This window comes from Colias eurytheme, chromosome 18 (genome assembly GCF_061535395.1).
Source record: "Colias eurytheme isolate Ceu_HAF_F1 chromosome 18, ilColEury1 Martin Lab GWU primary, whole genome shotgun sequence".
Classification (NCBI taxonomy): Eukaryota; Metazoa; Arthropoda; class Insecta; order Lepidoptera; family Pieridae; genus Colias; species Colias eurytheme.
Window position 1 is genome coordinate 2,261,641 of NC_142997.1, and position 16,465 is coordinate 2,278,105.

General features: G+C 33.8%; 2 protein-coding genes across 3 annotated transcripts in view; one reads left to right on the forward strand and one right to left on the reverse strand.

Annotated features, from left to right (window-relative positions):
* LOC149900464 (uncharacterized) overlaps positions 1 to 16,465 on the reverse strand; it is a 47,843-nt gene that overhangs the window by 12,399 nt on the left and 18,979 nt on the right. The window contains exons 4-5 of the mRNA XM_090112611.1: positions 14,653 to 14,726; positions 1,528 to 1,733 (exon numbers count right to left, since the gene is read on the reverse strand). Coding sequence (XP_089968737.1) covers positions 1,528 to 1,733; positions 14,653 to 14,726 — 280 coding nt within the window. The remainder of the gene's footprint in view (positions 1 to 1,527; positions 1,734 to 14,652; positions 14,727 to 16,465) is intronic.
* LOC149900466 (uncharacterized) lies at positions 11,193 to 13,854 on the forward strand. 2 transcript variants are annotated; one of them, XM_090112338.1, is made up of 2 exons: positions 11,193 to 12,043; positions 12,471 to 12,588. In XM_090112338.1, the coding sequence occupies exons 1-2, from the start codon at positions 11,587 to 11,589 to the stop codon at positions 12,524 to 12,526; spliced, it is 513 nt and encodes a 170-aa protein (XP_089968464.1). In that variant the 5' UTR covers positions 11,193 to 11,586; the 3' UTR covers positions 12,527 to 12,588. The 2 variants fall into 2 exon arrangements, with proteins under 2 accessions (XP_089968464.1, XP_089968462.1); XM_090112336.1 differs by having other exon boundaries at positions 11,228 to 13,854.

Genomic DNA, 16,465 nt, shown 5'->3' on the forward strand with positions numbered 1-16,465 from the left:
TTCAGGTGATGTGCAAACTTTTAAGACTTTTAAAGCGCCTATTTAAAATTACTTGCAGCGAGATGCCGTATAAATTACGCAGGCGTTATTACTTTCTATATTACAAAGGTTGTACGCATTTGTTACCTTAATAAGGGAACGGAGATAATTAATATCTCGCTCTTTGTTGCACGTGGATAGGAAAATTGTTCTATGAGTTATGTGAAATCCATAGTCATAAAGGAAAACTTAAAGAGGATAATAATTTACATAGAAAAGTTTTATCTCTAGATTCTAGTGCTAAAGAATTTTTAATCATATATTGTCTCGTTCCATTCTACTCTGCTAACAAAGTAGAGTTTCAAAGAAGTCTTATTTGTGTGTCGACATATAATATTATATACAAAATTATATTACTGATTACTGAAATCGTATCTTCAGTAGGTACTTATTACGTTAACTTGGAACTATCTATTGTTTTCACGTGAGATGTTAAATCTTTTAATATTCTATCCAATACGATTACAAATCGGAAACCGGAAACGTAAAACACTATCCTTAGAAAAATTTCTTCGATGTTCGCAAGACTTCCGAAATTTATCTTAAACGGAAGTTTTATTGTTTTATTATACACGTAGATAAAGTTTTAATAACGAACGAGTTTGAACAATAAAAAGTATCAAATAAGTTAGGAACGTGGGGCTGTCGGAAATGACGTAGCGTTTGCGAAAAAATTGCCCGCCCTCCGAATGCCGTAGAAGTGGTAATGCGGCGAGGGTGAGAGCGATAAATAACCAGTCTATGGGTATGTGCGTAAACAGTTCGAATTGTTTTTTTGTAACTTGGATAAGCCCTGTTTGGATGTTTAAGGTCTATTTATTAACGATGACACGATATTCCTATCGCTTTACTTTTACGAATATATTTATTTATCTTATTGTTTGCAAAACAATGAAGAATCATTATATTATCAATTTATTAAAATCTACATATTTTGTAAACCTTTTCGAGTTTCTTAATAGGTTTAATAATAAATTAATGTGTTTTTTGAGGAAATCATGGGAATAGGAAATATGGGATCAATTAAAACATGGGAGTTTATATCAATCAGTATCATTAAATGAAATTTGAAAAGCCACAATATTTTCCAAAAGCCTCGTAAAAGCAATGAAAAATGTACATTAAAACATTATTCTGATCATTCCCCATCAAATGAATCCATCTGCTATAATTCAACGTATAATAAAGTAAATTGAATTTTTATTTTCTTTTGCGTCTGAGACGCGGAGACTACACCCTTTGCGATAAATCTTTTAACGAAATTAAATGTGTGTTGTACTATCTACATTCTCTTATAATTTTCATTCTACTTAATTTACATAATATATTATTTCAGATTGTTTACTATACTAAGTATCTACTACGGTGTATTTTAACGCACCTCTCATAAAAGTACATGGAAAAAGAATTATTGAATGTCACATAAATAGGACAATTCTTTAATTCTTTAACAATGACAAGATACTCATAAATTTCCAATTAGCTTACTTCATTTCGGCGTCCGACTTGGCAAGCATCCACACGACCCTCCTGGGGTCCCTCCGGGAGCCAAGGGCCATCAACTGTGACAACTTGGCCCCCGGCGGCAGCGGCGGTCGCCGCGGCACTTGACCCGTCCACGTGGCGATAGCCAGCATCTCTGGACTCTCCTTTACGAGGTGTTTCTGTGTTGCCATGCACTTGCCGGACGCGTCCTGTGGAAATAAAACGTTTAATGCATTTACATATTCGTGCGAATGGTAAAGCGATTAGCGAGACGAATACACGCATGTGTAAACAGGGCACTTCCTACATATTCGCTTTGAGAATTATTGAGATACGCGTATTTTTGCTTACATCAATTTTACAGACATACGAATGTTTCATCTATGAACACGAATGTTTAAACGGAAATTTAAACGATGAAACGGTTGTATGATGCGCGATTTGAACAGTTTTCGTAAATCGTAGCGGCGCGTAGAGTTCGTTTGCTCACGTTTCAAATTTATTCAATCCTTTCTTTGCTATGATAAGAAGCGTGTTCAATCTTTTATTTTGCATATAAATATATTCTTAAATATAACGAAGAAATCTATAAAGCAGTTCCATATAAGAGAGGGATTTTAAACATTAAATTGCAACTGGTTTTAAAGTTTATAAGTTTCGACTTGGTTTTAGTAATTTAATAAATCTAGAAACCAAGTCCTAGCGTATTAACTTCACAAAAAACCTCGTACTACAGATGCGAATTTAATGTTATTATCATCGTAATCTAAACGAGAAGTTTATAATATAATAACAAGAAACGCAATACAATTAACTGTGTAACTATAGAGACATAAGAGTAATGACGTAGAAAGGCCAAGTCGAGTGATTAAAGAGCGGTATTCTCTCAAAGCACAAACTGAACTGAAAACTAATCAAAATGCTTACCGTAGTTGAACAGTTGCCTACCTACAATATTATGTAATGCAAGCGATATTCAATGCTATTCTAATGAACTTGGTATCAAAATTGTCTGCATCGTTCTTGCCGCGCTCAGCAGCATTGTCACCTTCAATTAATACTTCGGTATAAGTAATTGGACGGCATGTGAAATATTTGCAACGTTTGCTCGATAGGTAACGTTATTTTGTTATTAGGTCAATTATTATTTTATCTCAATAATATAGTAAGATGAATTTATGGATGGATGGCCTCTATCTACAGCTACCTATAGCATTTTATGTTTATTATTTTTACAAATACGAAAATAGTTTATAACAATGAATGTAAGTAACATACATACTTTTTTCAGATAACATGCTAGCAAAAACACGGGTTCAATAAATAATTAACAAAATATATGGGGCTGGTACCTACCTAACGAAGATAAAGTAGACAGCATAAGATAAGTATCATTAAGAAATATAAGAAAATATATTTCTTTGATACAAATATCAAAGCAAAGTAAATTCCAAACAAATCAACACTGCTGTAACTGTAAACTGGAGAAAAATAATTACTGAACTAGAAGATTTATCGCTTACAAAACTTTCAAACTAGCGCGAAAATGATCAAACAAGTACAAGGAACTTCAACACATCGATTAACAGCATGGCTCACAAGCGGATACTATCAGCTCCTTTTACGCAATAATTCTATATCCCAGCCAAGTGTAATTAAGTACTACAAATGAACCTTTATTTTCACGGCTCATAAATTATATAGCCGACTCAGCTAACTTATGATTGGTTTCAATTTGTTGATTAACTTTCTGTCCTACCGACTGAGGATAAATATTTATCTCGGTTCAATGGAGTTCTTTATTGCATCGGCTTGTACATGAGGATTTATCACGGAGGACTTTCCAACTATTCTTCATCAGTTACTTGGAAATGTACAATTCGTAGATTCCGTTTATTTGGTACTCGAACTTGAGATGGCCAATGTCTTCTTCCCGTTGTACTTTAAAAGTGATCAAGACGATCACTTTTGAAAGAAGAAAAATTGCACCACCACCAACATGTTTCAATACTATGAACTGAAAACGCAAAAACTTCGTATGATTCTTATTTTCATTGGAATTCTGTCTAAACAATGTCTCTAATTTATTCATTCGTATTTCTAAAGATCGGTGTCATCACTTGCTTGTAGTACCTATCCCTGAGCCTATTTATCACTCTTAAATATTTTCAACATTCATCTGTCATTTTAACTGACAGATAAGTAAACAGAACACATCCAGAATTTCTGAAACCGGCCATAAGTCCCCACACGGTAATAATTAAAATAGTTTCCAAAACGAATCGTTTCCCAACAAAGGCAGCCATTCCGAACGCTCCATCAATTATAGTTGAGTGACACTCTCTTTACAGGAGATTTATATCGTGTGGATATGTCGCCCGCTGATCGAGGAAGGGTTCGAGAATGATCTTCGTGGGTATAACATCACTATTTCGCTATAGTCACTGAAACATTTCATTTGGAACTAACAAAACATTAAGTCAGTAAAGAGGTAAAGAATCTATAGGTTTCAATTGCTAATTTAACTCCTTCATTTAACACTATCTAATTGTTTGTAAACTAGTATTAATTAAATCAACACGATATTTTATTAAATCATACAAATATTTTTCTATAGATAAAAACATTCAAAGCAAGTACTGTCTGTATTGGACCAGTGTATTATGAACCTCGCAGAGTCCACTTGGAGAGAACTATACCATCGCAAATGGCATCTTGTTAAAAGATAATAATAAAAGAGATAGCGTTTTAATTAATCGCATTGTTACCGTCTCGAATAAGCTATCCAAGATGGCCGACAAGAATAAATTGTGATCATTATTATGAAAAAACCTCGTTTGTCGCTGACAGAAGAGGATGGATGGTCGTGGAATATTAAAGCGGTTACTGGAATATGCATGAAATACAGGCCTGCAGTTTTTGCCTTGTCTACACGCTTATTTTATTTGCATGGAAAATGAAATCCTGTCTGTGTCCTGCGTGTGTGTATGTATTGGAGGACGAATGAACTTCATATCTCATTAAATGATCGATCTCTTAAGTAGCGAAGTAAACATTATTCTGTGTCCTCCAAGCTTTTGGTAATTTACTTACTAGTGGCTTAAACAAATTAGTTCTGTTAAGTCTAGCGTAGTTTAGACGTGGTTTCTTAAGTCCAAACATAAGGCTGACTGTCTTAAACTATAGAAAACAAAATAAACTTCATATTCAAATTTTGTATGATACAAGTACATACCTAGTAGAGCGAAAAATACATTTACCACCGCTTTTTTGCAGGAGCTGCCGGTAGATCTGTCAATGTTTTAGATGTATAATTTGTTTAGATACATCAAATTCCGGGAAAATATTTGTGAATTTGTGAGATCGTGTTGTTTTTCTAGTATCGCCGAATATGTTGATATGTGTATGACATGTAGTGATATAATCTCCGCTGACTTAACGATCCAATGTTTGAAATGTTATGTTATATGTACAATCTTATTTTAGCTGCATCAAACTCTAACTACCTAGTACATTCTGTTCATGTATTCTATTCATTACCAGCGGTTTGCAATCAGTGTCGTGATTTATCAGCTCTTTACGGGATAGACTAACAATTTTCATTTAGCCAAATAACTAGCTATCTCTATTAATGATTCAAATCGTATTGTGAAAGCGTTTAATTTTCAAAAACAGCAATAGAGCCACGAAAATTGTGATTATAAATTTATTAACTTATTAAAATTTAAATTATTGCACAAAAATATACTACAACTGATAAATATTTATTTAAACACCTATAAAGACTGAAAGACCAGTCAGAAATGTAGAGACGTTGTATTTTACTCGTATCCTCACTTTATATCCAAAAAATATCGTAATCTTATCTTCATGTGAATATAAATCAAGTTAGAAAATAACATTATACGTATACAGAAAGATCTCAGAGTGGAGATGGAGCCTTCAAGCAGAATAACCGACCAATCGTAGTGACGGCTTCTTCAGATTATTGCGACAAAAACTTATAATAACTTGGCATAAGTGTGTGGTATAAGCTATAGGTTGTGAGATATATTTATTCTATAAATATTATACACTAGGTTTCCGCCCGCGGCTTCGCCCGCGCATTCAAAGAAAAATCCGCATAGTTCCCGTTCCCGTGGGATTTCCGGGATTACATCATTTTCCCGGGATAAAAAGTAGCCTATGTCCTTTCTCGGGTATCAAAATATTTCCATACCATATTTCATGAAAATTGGTTAAGTAGTTTAGGCGTGATTGAGTAACAGACAGACAGACAGAGTTACTTTCGCATTTATAATATTAGTATGGATTTTAAGTAATAAAACGTACATTCTAATAATTATTGCCCGTATTTGACAGTTTACGTGACATTTTAATATTATCGTACCTATAGGTAATACTTTATTGGACGGATAAGTTTTAACCAAGCATTGAAAAATCGGCCCTAAGATTATTTTCGAGTATTTGTCTGACTGTCTTCTTTTACAATACTGGGGAAAAAAATCTGATAAGACCCAGACTGTTTCAAGTTTTAACTTCCATTTTGAATGATAAATTATACATGCTTTTGATAAAATCCGCTTTTTTTCTTACATTTGCGCCAAACGAATACAGGAATCAGTTTACGCGGTGTTTGCTTCAATCTTTCCTCTTGATTTTTATGAAGGTTTACCACAGACTGGCTCTGTTCGAAGACACGGCCGAAATTGAATTTGTTTGAGCGCCGGAAACTAGTAACTGAATTTGTTGTGAAATTCCTTTTCACATGAATGAACTATCATTCAGTCTAAATACTATGTATCGATTAAATGAATCGTATTTAAAAACTTATGATTAGGGCTCTGAGTTATCATTTAGAGACTCGATATTCATTTAAAAGGTTATTTTTATATTCTCTTTTTATAATTTTGTCGTCAAAGAGACCTGAACTATTAAAAGAAAAAAGATTTAGATGTTTAAGAGTCTGAAATTAAACCTGATTTGTTGCAGCGTAATATCACATTGCAAGATGACGAGGATATATTTGCGTTGCAAAGAAACTTTTCGCTTTTAGTACACCAGCGTCGTTACAATTTTGTACCAGTAATTATTTTCCTAGCGTACAAAGTATATATTCAGCTGAAGCATCGGGCAAAATAAAACTCTTCCCAGTATAAAAATTGTGAAAGCAAAACAAAACAGCTGTGGGCAAATACGTTTTATGCATTTTAATCCGTGCAATTTAAATCCACGTCAATATTTTGTATAGCTTTTAAAACAAGGTTTTCAAATGAGTCTCTTGGCTTCTAGATTATTCTTAGGGAGAAAAGCAACGTCCTTAACACCCATTTGCACCCTATTTAACTTCAGGCTGAAGAAAATATTACGGTAAAAGTTAAACATTTTAAAGAAGTGTCCTTCGGCGTTCGTTACATAGCTGAGAGCTATTGTCACCTGCCTCCCTCGCCGCCATCGTTGTACTTCAACCGGCGAAGGGTGATTAAGTAGTGAGATTATACTTTAAAGTAACCGTGGAGATACTTTAAACAAAACGTCGCGGTCGCTTTGGTAAGGCTTTGTATATCGCATGATATCGCGCGCGTAATTGCAGTTGTATTTTATAGTCAAACTAGCGACCCGCCCCGGCTTCGCACGGGTGCAATGCTGATACTAAATACACTACAGAAAAATTGTGAACGTTGTATAGGTATAAAAATATAGCGGCCCGCTCCGGCCTCCGGCATCGCACGGGTATAAAATACATAGCCGGGCGGCCGCAAACGCTACGTCCTGCAATTTTTAAATCTGTAATATCTTCGAAAATATTCACTTAAATCATACGGTGTAAAGGGCCATATAGATCTATATTAAATGAACAATGTATCCATGGTATTTAATTGGTTAAGGATTAATGCTGTATTGGTTAAAATCGCTTCGAAAATTAGCCATTATTTGTCGTAAAAAGTAAATGACAAAAAAAAGTTATTGTGGGTTATCCATAAGAGATAGACATATACCATCGCGGACTTTTCTGTAGACCTTTTCAATGTGTATAATACTTAGTACATTATTTTGATAAAACTCGTAGGGTTCAGCCTGCGTTTGCAATGTAAGCGGAATAAATGTAATTTTTTACGACATCACATTAGAAACCTCAAAAATAACAGTACTTCTCCACTACTTAATGGATCTTATTATACATATAAACCTTCCTCTTGAATCACTCTATCTATTAAAAAAAACCGCATCAAAATCCGTTGCGTAGTTCCAAAGATTTAAGCGTACAAAGGGACATAGGGACATAGGGACATAGGGACAGGGAAAGCGACTTTGTTTTATACTATGTAGTGAAGTGATATGAGTTTGTAAAATATTATAGTGTGACTATTTCGTGTTTTTAAACTTGTGATCTTTTATGGTTTTATTAATTTAATCGATTGCACAAACTGATAGCTTAATTAAAAATGAAAAAGTTTTCTATCTTGCCGCCCAAAAAATATCTGCACCAGAAAATTACGTACTACGTTTTTTACTTGGGAACGACCGAAACTGCGACTGCGAAGTTGTTTAATCAATCCATACTAATATTATAAATGCGAAAGTAACTCTGTCTGTCTGTCTGTTACTCAATCACGCCTTAACTACTGAACCAATTTGCATGAAATTTGGTATAGAGATATTTTGATACCCGAGAAAGGAAATAGGCCACTTTTTATTGCGAAATATGTACAATAATATTATGTAGTAGTTAATAATATCAAATCTTTTTTATTTATTACTTTTCCGTTTTTGAAGTCAGTTGTTTTTAACGCAGTTATTTTTATTTAATAATTTTTAGTGTATTTTTCAACACGAATCAAACGAGCCCAAACTCGATAAAGTTGAGTCAATATATTACTGAGTTCCTATGGCCACCTTCCGATTCCCTCATCAAATCAGCTTCATATCATGATAATATTTCATCGCTATCAAATTTACATACGTATACAAAATTTCAGCTCAATCGGTTACCGGGAAGTGAATCAAAGTTACTTGCTACATATCAACTTAGTCATCGAGTACAGACAAAAATGTTCATAAAATAAAAACTACTGGGCCTATCCGAAAAAAAAAATTATGGGACCAATTCGACACCATCCCGCATCGAACAAAAAAAGAATCACGTAAATCGGTTCAGAAACCTCGGAGTAATCGGTGTACATACATAAAAAAAAATATACCGGCCGAATTGATAACCGCATAAAATCGCATGGAGAGCTTAATTTTCATTAAAGGCTCTAATCGCACGGAAAGCTAAATTTTCACAAAAAACTCTCATCGCACGGAGAGCTTAATTTTCACAAAAAGCTTTAATCGCACGGAAAGCTTAATTTTCACAAAAAGCTCTAATCGCACGGAGAGCTTAATTTTCGCAAAAAGCTCTAATCGCACGGAGAGCTTAATTTTTCTCATTAAGCTCTAATCGCACGGAAAGCTTAATTTTCACAAAAGGCTCTAATCGCACGGAGAGCTTAATTTTCACAAAAAGCTCTAATCGCACGGAGAGCTTAATTTTCACAAAAAGCTCTATTCGCATGGAAAGCTAAATTTTCACAAAAAAGCTCTAATCGCACGGAGAGCTTAATTTTCACAAAAAACTAATCGCACGGAAAGCTTAATTTACACAAAAAGCTCTAATCGCACGGTGAGCTTAATTTTCACAAAAAGCTCTAATCGCATGGCGAGCTTAATTTTCACAAAAGCTCTAATCGCACGGAGAGCTTAATTTTCACATAAAACTCTAATCGCATGGAGAGCTTAATTTTCACAAAAAGCTCTAATCGCACGGAGGCTTAATTTTCAAAAAAGCTATTATCGCACGGAGAGCTTAATTTTCATTAAAAGCTCTAATCAAACGGAAAGCTTAATTTTCACAAAAAGCTCTAATCGCACGGAGAGCTTAATTTTCACAAAAATCTCTAATCGCACGCAGATCTTAATTTTCATTAAAGGCTCTTATCGCACGGAGAGCTTAATTTTCACAAGAAGCTCTAATCACACGGAGAGCTTAATTTTCATTAAAGGCTCTAATCGCACGGAAAGCTAAATTTTCACAAAAAACTCTCATCGCACGGAGAGCTTAATTTTCACAAAAAGCTTTAATCGCACGGAAAGCTTAATTTTCACAAAAAGCTCTAATCGCACGGAGAGCTTAATTTTCGCAAAAAGCTCTAATCGCACGGAGAGCTTAATTTTTCTCATTAAGCTCTAATCGCACGGAAAGCTTAATTTTCACAAAAGGCTCTAATCGCACGGAGAGCTTAATTTTCACAAAAAGCTCTAATCGCACGGAGAGCTTAATTTTCACAAAAAGCTCTATTCGCATGGAAAGCTAAATTTTCACAAAAAAGCTCTAATCGCACGGAGAGCTTAATTTTCACAAAAAACTAATCGCACGGAAAGCTTAATTTACACAAAAAGCTCTAATCGCACGGTGAGCTTAATTTTCACAAAAAGCTCTAATCGCATGGAGAGCTTAATTTTCACAAAAAGCTCTATTCGCACGGCAAGCTAAATTTACACAAAAAAGCTCTTAATCGCACGGAGAGCTTAATTTTCACAAAAAGCTCTAATCGCACGGAGAGTTTAATTTTCACAAAAGCTCTAATCGCACGGAGAGCTTAATTTTCACATAAAACTCTAATCGCATGGAGAGCTTAATTTTCACAAAAAGCTCTAATCGCACGGAGGCTTAATTTTCAAAAAAGCTATAATCGCACGGAGAGCTTAATTTTCATTAAAAGCTCTAATCAAACGGAAAGCTTAATTTTCACAAAAAGCTCTAATCGCACGGAGAGCTTAATTTTCACAAAAATCTCTAATCGCACGCAGATCTTAATTTTCATTAAAGGCTCTTATCGCACGGAGAGCTTAATTTTCACAAGAAGCTCTAATCACACGGAGAGCTTAATTTTCATAAAAAGCTCTAATCGCACGGAAAGCTTAATATTCACTAATAAAAATAACTGCGTTAAAAACAACCGACTTCAAAAACGGAAAAGTAAGAAATAAAAAAGATTTGACATTATTATTTACTACATATTATTTATATGTGCTATTTATTAAAAAGGTTTGATGTCGGTCGCGGGCTTAATAATAAGTGCTTAATGTTCGGCACCAACTTCAAACCTATTTAATAAATAGCACATCCATACTAATATTATAAATGCGAAAGTAACTCTGTCTGTCTGTCTGTTACTCAATCACGCCTTAACTACTGAACCAATTTGCATGAAATTTGGTATAGAGATATTTTGATACCCGAGAAAGGACATAGGCCACTTTTTATTGCGAAATATGTACCACGGGCGAAGCCGGGGCGGACCGTTAGTAATTTAATATAATAAAAATTGAGTTTACGTGAGGTGAATTTACAACTACTATAATATTTTACATAAAAAACGCGTCAAGAAGTTATAGTACTATAAGTATTTACTACGTTTGCAGTTAAAACTTTTATCGTTCGACTATTTATGGTTATTGAAAAAGTTCATGTGCGACCTCTTCTTGACCTATTTAGTTTTTAAAAAAGATGATAGCAAAACTATTTTTAAAGGTTACTTCTTAGTTCTTAAAGAATAGCTGCTATTAATTTATATTGATTTTATTTATATATGTGGGAATAGGATAAAATATTGAGATGTATTTCATAATTAGCTTTATTTTTAGTCTGTGTTTTTCTATTTTTTACTCTGTGGATATGTTGTCTGTAGATTGATGTTTATCTATGACTTGACTTTGTGGCTCGATAGTCGGTACGAAAAGATATGGAGGATTGTTAAAAATGTATTTTTGTTCGGTGTCTGGGAAATAAACTGATTGGGCTAATTTGGCGTTTTTTTTTACACCATCCCCACATAATTTGGGGGCTCGTCCGGGATGGTGGAATAAAGAAAAACAGCGGAAGATTATGATTGCGGTGATTAAACCAGATTAAGACTTTACGAATTATGAACTAAGAAGACTAAGATTTAAAGAAGCTTAAGATTATACGATTACGACTTGAAGACTATATAAAACTTATTATTTACATTATTCAACATGCCGCCGAAACGACTATTAAAAGATGATGATGATTATGGTGAACCATCGCTGCGTATTTCCTTTACTGATTTAGAAAAATCAATGACGCCATTTTCGGGTGATGATGCTTATGGCGTCGAGGCTTTCATAAGAGAATTTGAAGACGTTTCCTCTCTAATGCAATGGGGCGAATTAGAAAAACTCATATTTTCGAAGCGGCTCCTCACGGGGACCGCCAAGCTATTTTTACGTTCACTAAGTGGGATCACCACGTGGGATACACTTAAGTCTGAGCTCCGCGAGGAATTTGGTAAGAAGTTGAACAGTGCAACTGTTCACAAGAGACTTTCAACACGCCGGATGAAGATGAATGAGACTCATCAGCAATATTTTTTACATATGAAGGAACTTGCAGTACTTGGGAATGTTGAAGATGAAGCCCTGATGGAATATGTCATCGACGGTATTAAAGACAGTGAGTCCAACAAAAATATTTTATATGGCGCTTGTAACATTAAAGAATTCAGAAAGAAGTTAGACATTTATTCAGAAATTAAGAAAAAATCATATTATTCACCTAATAAGATTCAAAGTAATTCAGTATCAAAGTCCATTGGCATGAAAATTCAAAAAACATTAAGAGTAAAGAGATGTTTCAATTGTGGAGATTTAGATCATGAGTCGCCTAATTGTACTAAAGGCATTAAATGTTTTAAATGCAACTTGTTTGGCCATAAATCAAATGAATGTTCTAAAAGTATAAAGAAGAGTTTGGAAATTATGTCAACTAAGAATAATATTGATGTGAGACCTTTTAAGAAGCTGAAAATAAACAATATTGATGTAGAAGCCCTGATTGATACCGGAAGCGATGCTAATTTAATAATTATGTCTTATTTTAGGAAGATTCAAGGTGAAAAATTGTTATCTTATAGTTCAGGAACCACAGAGACTTTAACTGGAATAGCTGAAAAGGAAATTTATACAAAAGGATCTTTCACAGCAAAAATTGAAATTGATGATTGTTATTTTGAAACTTTATTTTATGTTGTTGATGATGGCGCTATCCCTGTCAACATTATATTAGGAAATCCTGTACTGAAAGAAGTAGAAATCAATTTTAAGGCTGGAACTATCACGGCAACAAGAATATTACACCTTACAATGCTAGAGAATGAAAATGAAGATATCACAAATATTGAAAACAAAGAATATAAGAATAAAATACAGAATATTATAAAAGAATATAACCCCAAAAGATGTACTAAAGAATCAAATGTAAAACTTAAAATATTATTAACCGATGATGTACCAGTTTATCAGAATCCACGACGATTGTCACCTTTGGAGCTTAACATTGTTGACAAACAGATTAAAGAATGGCTTGATGAAGGAATAATAAAAACAAAAGGTGAAATTAAACCTTCAGTGGAGAAAATTGCCGCTGTAGAACATTTTCAGACTCCTAACAATATGAAGTCACTTCAAAGTTTCCTCGGACTAACAGACTGCTCCGCCTTGACTATGACATTGCAGAAAAAGGACTTACCTCCTAGAGTAGCTCGCTGGGCACTCTTACTTGAAGAATATGACTACACGATTGAACATCGGCCTGCAGCAAGGATGAAACATGCAGATGCTCTCAGCCGACAGCCTATAAAGAATATAATTGTACTTACCGATACCGCAGCACGTTTGCGAAGAGCTCAAGACGATGATCTGCAAATAAAACTAATAAAGAAAGTATTAGAAAAGGAATCTTATGATGACTATGTTTTAGAGAATGGAATGTTATGGAAGATTAAGGATGGAAATAAATTAATGGTTGTACCTAAGAAAATGCAAAATGAAATTATAAGAAAACATCATGAAAACGGACATTTTGGTTGTGTTAAAACTGAGGAATTAATAAATAGAAATTACAACGACTGTGAAGAACTAAGAAGGATGGCGAAAGCAAATATTCAGAATATACAAGATGAAAATAATAAGAATTATAAAAAGAGAAAGAAGCTCAAGCTCAGCTGATATGATGAAGCCATGGGTAGCGACTGTTGACTCATCTGGGACAGATGATTCTGCAGGATGACCGTGTGGGAATAGGATAAAATATTGAGATGTATTTCATAATTAGCTTTATTTTTAGTCTGTGTTTTTCTATTTTTTACTCTGTGGATATGTTGTCTGTAGATTGATGTTTATCTATGACTTGACTTTGTGGCTCGATAGTCGGTACGAAAAGATATGGAGGATTGTTAAAAATGTATTTTTGTTCGGTGTCTGGGAAATAAACTGATTGGGCTAATTTGGCGTTTTTTTTTACACCATCCCCACATATAATTAATTTCAGATTACAGACCTACTAGACCCATGTATCAGACTTACACTTAGACAGACTAACATATATAAAGTTATCTTATGTACCCCTTAAACTTTTTAATTTTTATGTTATCCCGTTAAACTATAATATGATCGGATGAATATTTCCGTAATATTTTAACGTGATTTATCACATCCTAAAGCTACCAGATGAAACGTCGAGGCTTAAAATGGGATCAAGGGAGTGGCTCCCTTCTACGTGATGAATGGTCTCTTTGAAATCAATTATCAATCTGATTAGGTCTTTTGTGAATGGACACCTGTCTCCTGCCTCCGATGTGATTGGGCTGATTAGAATTTGAATATCTTGAGGAAAAATTGAGGATGAATTGAAAGTATTTTTATAAAACTATAACGTAGATGAATACGGACCTTTATATTATTATTACATATTTAGTTCAATATTGTTATACAATGCTATGACTAAGATTGTAATAGGTATTTTTGGCCTTTATCTGGCCTTTTACTTGGCCTTTAACAATTGTTAAAACTAACATAAATAAAAAAAGAGCGTAGGTATGTGCCGAGCATACGTGTCAGAAGTGAAACTACTTTGGCAAGATTCAAAGATACCAAAATCGTCGCCTCAACAACGTGACGGTATTGCCATGACGCGACATTAAAATTTTTCTCTAAACTCGCCTAAAGAAGTTTCACTTCAATAAATAAAAGTGTTTATAGTTAATAGTGTAAAAAATAGTTTACCTTGAACCAGGCCATTGTGGAGTCATCGTACAGCACCACCCACTCCTCAGACCAGGAATTCCACAAGTATTTACCTGAAATGTTATAACGTTGTAGGAAATTGTATGATAAACTTAGAAAAAACAAAATTTTCGACTACCGTTATCTAATCTAGAGTTTGACATTTCTTTTAAAATATAAAATTAAATTGTTTTTTTTTATCCAATTGTTGACAATGTAGTCACGTTTTAGCGAGTTTCTTTTTTTCAGTAAAGTTACACGACTTTGTTGAAATACACAATTATATAATTTTACCTGAAATATTGTATTTTATTAATTGATATTATAAAAAAAAAATATCTAAGACGTCTTGCTTTGAACAAAATACAAAGCTCTCTCATCTAGGTCACGACTTTATTAAATTATGAAATGAATTTAATCACGATGTCGATAACTACAGGAATATTGAATCAGATGATACCGCATCGGTCAATTAACCGATTACTTGAACGCCGCTTTCCGATAACTGTATTGATAGTGATTGTTGAAGGTGATTTTGTAAATTCTACTTAATTGGTATTAAGTAGCATTTACAAAATCACCTTCACCATATACCAATATGCGCTACGATATAGAATTACATTTAAACTGAACTGAAATGAAATGAAAATCCCTTAAACTTCAGAAGGTCAGCCGTTGTACGCTTTCCAAGCGCCTAATTCTTTTACAAACGCGCAGTTGATGCTGGGTCGTATTTACATTATTTAGGTACATGGTACGCGTATTGCGCTACGCTGCTACAATAAGCGCTACGCTTTCATTTTATTGGCTACGCTTACGCTCTACGATGTCCAATAAGCTATTATTTTATTAATAAAATAAAATAATTATAACGTCGGCTTATATAAGCTGCATACATATAATATCAATGAAAATAAAATTTATTCATATCAGAAAATACGTTTATTTCAATTTACCAATTTAGAGTTGAAATTGAGGTCGAATAAATAATATGTACTTATATGCATCTGTTGAGTTTACGTCATAAGATACCGCACCGTTCCTATTAACTAATTGATCTCGAGACTGCTGATTGCTAAAATTAACTTAAAGCAAAGTTTGCGATTATTTAATGGTAACAAATATTCGACATTTCCATGTCATAATAATGTTAATTGAATATTTATTTATTTAATACTTTTAAATGTATTTTCAGTTCATAATTTTATGATAAATGTTATCCTGATAAAAATATATCTTTAAAAGTACATACTTTGAAAGTACCATGATTGAATGACGAATGTCGACCCACAAAACGATCAATCCAATTGAGATTATGTCATGCCATAACATATGTTTATATATTGATATCCTATTTCAGTTGTTACACGTAAATGTTAGCTAAATATAGTTTCGTTTCATTCGCATTGGAATTTAAAAGAGAAATGCAGAAAGAAATTACAAAATAGACAAGTAACGCTAATGAAGTTGAACCAAACGTCACACAACGCTTAATGCCTGCCACAGCAAATGAGTGCTGCACTGTTACTTGCTATCTTTCATTTTCGTTTCATGGACGTTTTACGGTTGTTTTGCTCACATTTTATCAATGTATTTGATTTTCATTTTGTACTACATTTAACTGACTGTTTCAGAGGGAATGCTCGAGTCAAATAATATTTATTATTCAAGTAGTAGGATTGCGCTTTATAATATTTTTTTTCACTATTACCTGGTGAATATGAGGTTCTTCATTGTGTCATTAAAACCTAATTAACTCGTAGCTTTATTCTTTTTGTAATAGCACAAGAAGCAAACCTGCTTGCCATGAGCC

Bases quoted from the DNA above. Each gene is read 5' to 3' on its own strand.
- LOC149900466 (XM_090112336.1), top strand. From the start codon at position 11,587: ATGCCGCCGAAACGACTATTAAAAGATGATGATGATTATGGTGAACCA.